Below are 11,353 nucleotides of genomic sequence, written 5' to 3' on the forward strand. Positions count from 1 at the left end.
AACCACAACCAAACTTAGCTTAGCTAGCTGCTATAAAGACATTGAGCGACACTGTTTCACTTTTTGGCCAAAAGAAATTCCTGAAAATGAAAGGTAATGGGAGGGCTATTAGCGATATTTTAATTATATGAGTATTATTTTATATTTTAATTTATTATTGGAGTTAATGAAGTATATAAAATAAATATTTTTTTACATAACGCTTAAACTATATATATTTTTATACAGATATCGAAAGATATTACGTGGTTGTTTTTTCTGTATGGTGTATTATCTTAGATAGAATTGAAATAAAATTAATATAAAGTTTAAATTTCAAAATTTATCATGTAAAACTATCAAGGATTACAAATTAAATATACCAATAATCAGTTCATCTAGTGAGATGAGGCACTAGGTCATTCTTTAAGTAAGGTCAGGGGTTCGAATCTCGACGTTTGCGAATGGAGCAAATTGGGTTGGGAGGGTTGCTCTCGTCACTGTAGTACCCGATCTGAATTAGTGATTAATTCAAAATTAAATATAAAATTTAAATTTATCTATAAGTAAATAACTTAATACGTTCATCTCAATTTATAATTAATATTTAAAATTAATTATTTAAATGTTTTCTCATATCTTACTTATACTTTTTAAATTACTATAGTTTAATTAACCTTAAATGTATAAGATCAATTTAATATAGACTAAGACTAAATCTTTTATGATAATAAATAATATATACTTATTTACTTATTATATTTGTCATGTTCATATAATCTAATATTAAATAATATCAACGAATTTAAACTTAATTAGTTATTATCTTTATAATGTTACTCGTTAAATTTTTTTTAAAGATAAGAGATTATTTGGGGTAAAATTAAATGAATTTTACATTAACTTCTTTAAAGATTAATATTTTGACAAACCAATCATCAAATTTAATGTTCTAATGACTACAATTATATGGATAAAGATCCAGCCGTTAAGATATTAACATATAAAAGTCACACTAATGTGGATAAGTTTTTATATTCTTAATTTTGAATGTTTTTATAATTATTTTTAAATAAATTTTAGTGTGTAATTTAATATATTGCCAATAAACATATTATAATGAAAATTATATATATTTATATATATATATAATTAATCAATATAGCTATTTTATTTATTAACAATACATTAAAACTAAAATAAATTAAATATATTAAAAATCAAGAGATGAGAGGTTAGATCTCTAAAATAAAATCATATATTCAAATCTCGACCTTAAATCTAATTGAAAATATTATCTATAATGGATTTATATAATCCAATTTGAATTAATCAGTTTGAATCAAATACCTATTATTATATCCTAAACAATGATATAATATTAAAATTACCCCAACGTTTATATAAATGGTTATTTTAATATTTATTCTTTTTTCAGAAACATTTTATCTCTCAATGTTTATATAATTTTTTATCAAAGTGAATAATATTAGTTGAAAACTGTTAACTAACTAACGATCAATGTATATTGCTAATATAATATTTTTACATATGCTTAATTATTGATGTGTTACATGTTATATCACTCAAAATGATGACATGACATGTTTCGCATCATGTGAGGCATGCCACATCACTTAAGGTACTAACATGATACGTGACACATCAACAATTAAACGCATGTGAAATTATCACGTTAACATGTGTTGATAATTAATCAATTAATGATTTTTATATAATATGTGTATTTTGACCAAAAGTTAAAATATTACAAATTAAAATGCTAAAAAAGTATGTATCAAAATGATTATTATAATAAATATAGAGGATTAATTTTAATATTATTTTAAACAATAAATTTAATATATAAATCTACAAAGAGATGAAGACAATAAATTAAATACAAAATAGAGAACAAGTCACCCACTAAAGGTCGGGAGAGGGGGGGGGGGGACTATAGCAGTCATTTCACACTTTTAAACTCGTTATTTCAGATTTGAGGCCAATCTCTCCCGCTTTTTCAAGTCTTTTCAATGCATTGTCATGTACGAACAACAAATAAATCAACCCAAACGTACGAGCTAATTTGGCTTTTCGAAGATTAAATGGTTACGGTAATTAATGTTTAGATTTAAAAATTTTAAATTAAAATTTATTATATCATTATAAATATGATATTTAAATTTAAATTAATTATATAATCAGATCTCCTCTTTTAATAAAAGAATGTTTGCTGATATATTTAAAATTGTATAGAGAAACAGTCTACCTTTGTTTATGGTATTAAATCTTATTTCAACAAAGACAACAAGTACTTTTAAGGTTATTAGGTTTTGATGTTCATCGTCATTCTTAATGGAAGGTTTTATTTTTTTTTCATATATTTAAGTTTAATATTTTACTTTTGTATGTTTATTTGGGTGACAAATATCATTAAATTTCTCTGTATATTTTAATACGTTGTAATTTTTATTCTTTTCATTATTAATAAAATCAAGTTATAATCTTTAAATATAAATTATACTATTAATCATTGAACTTTAGTCATTGTTTTATTTTGGTCGTTGAATTGTAAATGGATTTAGTTTTACAATTAAACTTTTCAAATTAATTTATTTAATCTTACGTCATTAAAACCCCTATAAAGATAAAAGAGTGTCAGAGATCCATTAATCAAATCAATAACAAATAGTTTATTACAGCATGAGTTAAGAACTCAAGAAACTCCGACTTAAAAAGAGAAGAGAGTATTACAATCCAAAGCCTACTTAGCAGGCCACTGTATTTGCTTCTCTACGTACATAATGCACTGTACAAATATGAAAAGCAGTACAATTGTCATGTCTCTTTTAGTTTTATTTTATCTTACGTCAAATTTTCATGAAAATAAAAAAAATTGATAAAATATAATATAAATATTCAACCTTATAATGTTTTAATCTCTTCCGATTCCGATGGTCGTTTAAATTATTTGTCTTCTCAAAATGATGTTTTTTATCATTTAGATTTTTACGTAAATGCAAGGTCTTAAACCTCGAAATTAAGGAAATTTTTATATTTAACTTCACAAAATTTAAAATGCTTTTAATAAAATTTAAACTAATAGTGTGGTAGAGGACGATAAGAAAAGCTTGTTATTGTCTAGGGTGATCTTATCCTCCCTTATGTCACATAATGACATTTTATAAAACCCTAAATATTTTATGAATAAGATGATGAGATGTAGAAAAAATGTCACCTTAACACAAAATAAATATTTTTTAATAATTTTTTTGACATCGCAAAAAAAATGACAAGTCATTCAAATGTTAATGACTTAATAATAAAAAATATTAATGACAAAATTAGAATTGTTTATACTTTAAGGACCAAAACGAGATAAAATATTAAAAAAACAAAATTATAATCATATTTGTTTATTTAAAATTATGTCTTCATCTTTTATCTATTTAATATCCATAAAAATTAAATAAATATCTTCATAAATATTAAATAAATATATTTACAAATATTCAAGAACATACAATTAAGCATATTATGAACAATTAAAAAATCATAAACAATAAACAAACAATTCATAAATAAACATAATTTTATTTTATAAGTATACTGTAATTAGATATAAATATTAACCAATCGATGATAAAGTTGTTATTTATACAATAAATAAATAATAAATAAGTTCTATATGATTTATTAAACAAATTAAAATAAAGAAAATAATTTACTCATCAACGTAAATAAATGAAACTTATTTTAATAACTGAATTAGGAGTATAACGCTCTGATTCTCGAGTTAGTAGTTCGGGCTAAATCGAGGGAGTTCTAGATAAGCTCATTAACCTTGTTAGAAGCCTTAGCCTAAGTTTAAATTGGATTGGGCTTGGTTTGAGCCTAATTTGATTTAAAAGGGGGTATTATTGATTTGAGATCAAAAGAGAAAGGACTGAGGGAGTAATTATACAATTTAAACATTCAAAGGCTGAATCTCATTAATTGGGAATAAAGTCGCAGCTAGACATCTCATTTTCTTCACTCTTTTGTCTTCTTCTCTCTTCATCTTTCTCATTTTCCTTTCAAATTAGAACCATCAAATGTGAGAACTTGATAGTGTTGTGGACCTTGGCGTTTTAGAGAAGGTAAGAATGGAAATCTCCTCACCTGGAGCTTCATTTTAAGTCCTCAACATCAAGGTTTGGTCATAGTGACCATGGTGAGGGGTTTTAGAAAGGTTGTGGGCTTAAGAACTCTAGAGAGTATCTAATCCAATCCCAGAGCTTAGGAATCACGTTTATACTTTTCTTGAGTCCTAAAATGATTTAGTAACTCATTTTCTTTATTTGTGATAAGTGAAATAAGTTGGAGAGAGCTCCAAGTAGGGATGATAATTTCACTTGCATCCGATGGGTTCCGACCTAATCCGACCGTTGAATTTTTTTTTTTTAAAAAAATAGGTTCGGGTCGGGTTGGATCGAATTTTTAAGGGATAAAATCAGGTCAGATTCGGGTGGAGAGTGAAAAAAACTCCGACCCAAGCCAAGGATAATAATGTAATTTCCTTAAAAAATATTATTATTTTAATTAAATCCTTAATTTATATCTGGTTGGAGTCGAGTGAAGGGTATATATTTTTCGAGTCGGGTTAGGTCGGATGTAGGATTTAAAATTTTCGGGTCAGATCGGGTTCGGGTAGAGGGTGTATATTTTTGGGTCGGGTCGGGTTCACCAAAAACCCCCTTTGCCATCCCTAGCTCCAAGGACAAAAGCAAGGAATAACTAGTTCTTAGGTGCATTTTGAGTGTTTACAATAGCCTAGGATTCAAGGTAACACATTTATAACTCATATATACTACTTGTAGATCACTAGATGTGTTTGTTGGCTTGTATGATTTCATAGAGCATGTAAGTGCATCCATGAAAGTATAACATATGATGATATACAACATCAAAAACAACTTGTTATGACCCCTATCAGCTTATATAAGACTTAAATAACATTTAAGGGACTTAGATAGGCAAATAGGTGAAGTTGGGTGTCATTTTGGTGAGAAAATAAAGTATTTTAAGATTTGGGTATCGATATTGGATAAACAATACCTATACTAATTCTTCAAATAGTCAAAATAATGAGTTTTTTGCTGGATAGTATCGGTACTTATTCATAGAGTATCAATATTATTCTTCGGGTATCAATTTAATGGTGGGGTATCGATGTTTGCGTTAAGTTGTAAATTTCAATAGTCAATTTTGGTACCGTACTCAAGGAGTATCGACACTACTCAAAATAGAAGGGTCGATACCCTAGGTAAGGGTATCGATATTGAGTTATATTTTCAAACACAGAACCTCATTTTGGGATCAATACCCAAGATGGTATCGGTACCCTAATAGAGAAGTATTGATACTTCACCTAAGGGTATCGATATTGAGTTATATTTTCAAACACCGAACCTCAATTTGGGATCAATACCCAAGATGGTATCGGTACCCTAATAGAGAAGTATTGATACTTCACCCAAGGGTATCAATACTGTAAGGTATTCTCATAACATCGAATGTAATTCTGATATCGATACCAAGGGAGGGTATCGATATTACCATGTCGGTATCGATACTAAGAGACTTGATATCGGTACCATTGAACAGGTTTTGGCAAGAAGTCTAATCTTGATAAGAGGGTTCGGGAAGGGATTTAAAACCACCAATGCTTCTCTAATAAACTTACAAGTGAAAACTATTAATAAATACAACAAAAATATAAGAAAGTTTGTGAAGTAAGATGCCATAAAACTAGCATTTGTGTGACGCTACAAAAACAAGGACACTAGCAAGTATGACGATCGTCTTGTTGATTAGAATACCCGAATATATCTCATCTACTATTAAGACACTTCAGTTGTTAGCTGGACACAAACACCCTAAATACTCTCATGGAATAAATTAAATACTCTCGTGGAATAAATTAATCGAGTGTAAATTTCCGATGTAATTTTGAATCTCACCCAAATACTCACGAGGATCATAGGTAAGTTAGAAAGATGTTACAAGAAGATTTTATTTATATTTATTTATTTTAACAAATAAATATAAATAAAAAAATAAAATTACTCATTCAATGCCAAATTTATTTAAAACCTTAAACACAACTCTTTTAAGTTTAATTTGATTGAAATTATTATCGATTCAACCTACATGAAGATGGACATCAGATCGAACATACTCTTTTGTTTTTTGAATAACAGATCGAACATACTGTTTTTTTTAAGGACAAATTGAACGTGCTTAAATAAACGAAACAGGGCGAAACGAACACTTTTAAGCTTTACGTACATTCAAGACAGGACTGAAATAACATTCAATAACTCGATTCTAGCATTACAACATGAAACCAAACGAAACCAAATTCTTGTCCAATAATAATAATAATAGCAATAATTCCTTGGAAAGTAAAACATTTCAACTCCAAGTGCTGATGAATGTATATAGATAAGGAACCTTCTACAACAGCCCAAATTGCATCTATGTAGAAGTAAATCCTGCAACATAAACTACATATCATACGAACTTCACTCATCACTGCTGTCCCTCGCCTGACCCGGGTTTCGAAGCTTCCTTGATCTCATCTCCAGCTTCGTCCTACATCAAAGAAGACACATCAATCGTAGAACACATTCAAGCACAAGCAAATCAAGATACCACGCAAGTAATCCGATATCCCATGTAATCTGTTATGGCATGTTGACTCTAGACACAGAATTCTTATTACAGTAAATAAAGCAGAAAGATTTAGAAGGCCATGGTAGAAAACTCATGAAAGAGAAACAGAGAGAGAGGAAGAGACCGTGATGTCAGATGTCCAAAGGGTCAGATTGTCTCGAAGTAGTTGCATGATCAATGTACTATCCTTGTAGGACTCCTCACCCAATGTATCCAACTCAGATATAGCCTCGTCAAAAGCCTGTCAAATGAAGAACATCTCATTTTATGATGGAAGACAAACAATCTTCAGATATTAAATTGATCTCCTTGAAAATATTTCTGGATTTTCACATAAGAACAATCTAAAATCTACGCGTTGAGCATATATAGGGTAAAATTAATAAACCTTCTTAAAACGGATAACATTTTATGAAATACAGAAAGCAATCACCAACATATCACGTAGACTCACTCTATGCTATAAAGCAACACAATTTATGATCAGAAAGTGTGGAGATATAGTCGCTCCTTTGAACTTCTTTTAAGCTCAGTGTCCATACCATCACAAATATCAACCAAATTCACAAAATATATGGAGTTAAAAGGTTCTCAGGCCAGCAACTCTTGTAGATGTAATCAGAGTTGCATCAAAAGAAAATCAAGTAGGAGCATGATAACATTATAGTAATTTACAATAGCATCCTAAACAGATGAGACTATAGCAACAGAAGTTTAACAACTAAAACAGCATAATTTGGTTCATAATCTGTTATAACTCAAAAAAGACAAAATTACAAAAGAAACCATTATATATTAGAAGAGAATAAACACCTGTTTTGCGAGATTGCAAGCACGATCAGGTGAGTTTAGGATTTCATAGTAGAAAACAGAGAAGTTAAGAGCAAGTCCCAGCCTAATCGGGTGAGTAGGTGCTAGGTCACCAAGAGCAATATCCTGCCATCATGAACAAAACAAAAAGAAGCTATAAACTTCTTATCCGAGGATGCTCAAGAAATTATAGATAAATAACCCATTGACAAGATGGCATTATCGATTATTCAATTTCACCCACCTGAGCAGACTTGTAAGCCAACAAAGTACTCTCGGCGGATTCCTTCCTCTCAGCACCGGTCTTAAACTCAGCAAGATACCTGTGATAATCACCCTTCATTTTTAGGTAAAACACCTTGGACTCGGCAGATGAAGCTGAAGGAATGAGGTGAGACTCAAGAAGACTCAAAATCCCATCACATATCTTGCTGAGCTCGGCTTCAATCTTGGCCCTATACTCCTTGATGGATGCAACATGATCCTCATTTCCTCTGCTCTCTTCTTTCTGCTCAATAGAAGAGATGATCCTCCACGAAGCCCTCCTAGCCCCGATGACATTTTTGTAAGCCACGGAGAGAAGGTTCCTTTCCTCTACAGTCAGCTCCACATCGACAGTTTTTGCAACTTTTTCCATGAACTCTACCATTTCCTCATAGCGCTCGGCCTGCTCAGCCAACTTAGCCATGTATACATTTTCCTCTCGAGATGAATCAGTTGACGACATCTTTACTATATCAATCTAATGCTTGGTCCTGCAATACCAAATGATTTACTTTTATCAAACAAACATTTCTAACGAATTTTCATTGATCTAAATGAAATGCTCCATAGTTGTTAAACTATTGGAAACATTCTCATTCCTTTGTCCTAAAACATAAGTTTTGAACTTTAAGTTCTTCCTTTCTTCAAAACTTTTAAATCAACGAAAAACAGGTACAACCTAAATATAACTATTAATAAAAAAAGATCCAAATTGTTCGGAAGAAGATAGAACATTAGAACCAGTTCCTGTCCTTTCCTTTTCAACGGTTTCTCAGTAACCAAACAGATCGAATTCATAACTTCTTTGCTTAGTAATTTTTTATACTTGTGTGAGCAGTAAAACACCCAGTCAGAACAAAAAAACTTCCTCAGTAACCAAACTTCCCCAGATTTCTAGGAACCGAACAGATCGAAACAAAAAATAGACCACAGATCAGTTAAATCAAGCAATAAAAAGCTCAAATCTCTAACAGATCGAAAGAAAACCACTAAAAACTAAATCAAAGAAAAAATAAACACCAAAAAACTCATCTATAAAAATATATAAACTACATATATATCTCAATAAAATGAAAGAGATAATCGATGCGAAATTATGCACCTTTTTTTTTTGTTTCGATAGCTTTGATGGATATGAGATGAGAAATGAAGATATAATATAGAGGGGAGTGAAGAGGGCAAGCAAGGGCAAGGGCTTCTCTATTTTTTTTCTTTCTTCGTTTTTGTTTAGGTAAACTACAGTTAATCGCATTTAAATATTTTGAGATAATCACATATTTTATTCTTATTTTTTATATATTCTTACGATTTAATCTTATTTTTAATAAATTAAAATAAATATAATCCTTCAATTGAATGATGTCATATGTCATGTCATGCGTCACCATTCGATTGGAGGATTACCTTTATTTTAATTTAATATATTTATTTCCACTAATTAAAGAATGACATGTGTCACTCTCTGGTTGAAAGAAAACAAATGAAAGAAAATTAGGGAAAAAATGATTCAAACCTTGATCACTTAGGAAACTAAACATGTATATAACCATAAAGTCAAATCATTGCTTGGTGTATAACCATAAAGGCAAAAATGATTCAAATCTTGGTCTAAAGAAGACAACATGATGTATATATTTTGTATCTCAGTGTATAAATATTTAAATTCATAATATTTCATATATATTAACTTAAAAATATTTTTATTATTAACTTAATTTAAAAATATTTTTTCATTTATAAATGTATATTTTATGTTAAAATTTATTTAAAAGTATGACTAAATTGAGAGAATATGTAAATAACATGACTAAATGTGTGATTATGTCAATTATCACGTCACATATTCTGTTAATTGTTAACGGCGGTTAGTCCGTGATGTTCATATTTTAATTAAGTAAAAACAAAAATGATGATATTTTAATTTAAAAAAAATATCACATCTTATGTTTTTTTGAAATCAATAACCAAAAGTAAATAAAATTAAAAAATATATGTTCATTCGTGTAGTTAACCCTTTTGTTTATCAAACTAATTTTTTTGGACTGTTAATGGGAGGTCCATAGAAAATTGGATGGCCCAATGAGAATGTGAAAATCCGTTGACTGACAAGCCTATTTCAAATTAAATAATTTTATTAATTTGAATATTTATAATATAATTATATCTTTAATGATTAATTTAGATGACAGTTATCCAGATCCGATTCGACGTGATTTTTTAAATGTATTTTTAACTAAAAAATTTGTTTTTGATCGTAATTAATGTCAAACGGATAAAAAATAAAAAATTATGGTAGAAACAATTAGGAGCGGAACTAAGAATTTATTATAGTGTGATTAAAATATTTTTAATATTTTTATAAATATAATTTTTTAATTGAGAATAACTAGATAAATTTTATTTATTTATTAAATATATATTTAATATTAATTAATATTTCAAAATAATAATTGGTGGGGCCAAGGCTCCCCTTGTCCTTTGCCCCCATGATGTTTCGTCACTAAAAACGATGGTTTCAAACTAATAATTTTACGTTTAATAATAAATTATAACATGAGTTTCAATCAATTATGTATTTATATTTTATTTTAATAATTTAACATTAACAACCTTAAAAATTAATTTATTATTTAATAATTTAAAAGTAAATAAAATTTATGGTTTATATATTGAAATATTAATAGTGAATTAGTATAAAATATATTTTTATTATAATTAATGAGATATCTTAAAGTATTATTTATATTTTTATTATAGTTTAAGTGATATATTATATATCATAGTATTAATAAGTATAAATATAATTTAAATTCTATATTTTTAATTTATAACATAATATTTATAATGAACATTTGATCTTTTCAAACTCATTTTTAACAACAATTTTAAAAAGCTAAATTTTAAATTGCACTTCTAAAAAGCTTTTTTTTTTTTAAATTTATCGCACTTTTAAAAGTTATTTTTCAAAATTTCTGTCAAACTAATCATAATCCTTTTAATCATTTATTAAGACATTTTTTATAAAATATTTTTTTATTAAAAAAATGTTTATTGTTTCGGTATATAATTATTCTAAGATTTATTTATTATATTTATTAAAATATATTTTATCCGCCATTAATGATTTATTTAATATTGTAATTTATTTTTAAGCTGTTATATTTTAAAATTAAAATAAAATAAACCAATATTATTTTTTATGAATTGAGAATTTGGTTTAGCATTCAAATAAATGAGGTTTTTTTTAAGTTATAGTGTTTAACGTTTGAGACTTATATTTTTAATTTTAAAAGAAAATCAAGAGAAATATATTAAATTTGAGGTGTTTGAGATTAATGTTTTTTAAATTTAAGATTTACATTAATATCTAAAATAATTTCTCTCTTTTTCTATCTTCTCTCAGTTTTACAATTTTTTTTCCTTTTTCAGTCTGTTAATTTCTCTAAAATAATATATATATATATATGAGAGAGAGAATGAGTTATGAAAATGATAAACCAGTGCCGTGTATTAGATAATTTTTAATAATATTCTTGTAAAAAATATAGATTTTAGAATGATTATGAAACAAAATATTAAATAT

The 11,353-nt window shown here is 27.7% G+C and overlaps 1 protein-coding gene across 1 annotated transcript; it reads right to left on the reverse strand.

The window, feature by feature from the left end:
• Positions 1–6,328: 6,328 nt before the first annotated feature.
• LOC120131054 (14-3-3-like protein A) lies at positions 6,329–8,966 on the reverse strand. Its single transcript, XM_039148160.1, has 5 exons — positions 8,873–8,966; positions 7,751–8,261; positions 7,510–7,632; positions 6,821–6,937; positions 6,329–6,615 (listed from the first exon to the last, which is right to left on the reverse strand). Exons 2-5 carry the CDS (start codon positions 8,231–8,233, stop codon positions 6,553–6,555), a joined length of 786 nt encoding a protein of 261 aa, XP_039004091.1. The 5' UTR covers positions 8,234–8,261; positions 8,873–8,966; the 3' UTR covers positions 6,329–6,552.
• Positions 8,967–11,353: the final 2,387 nt, after the last annotated feature.

Source organism: Hibiscus syriacus, unplaced genomic scaffold (genome assembly GCF_006381635.1).
Source record: "Hibiscus syriacus cultivar Baekdansim isolate YM2019G1 unplaced genomic scaffold, ASM638163v2 tig00110548_pilon, whole genome shotgun sequence".
Classification (NCBI taxonomy): Eukaryota; Viridiplantae; Streptophyta; class Magnoliopsida; order Malvales; family Malvaceae; genus Hibiscus; species Hibiscus syriacus.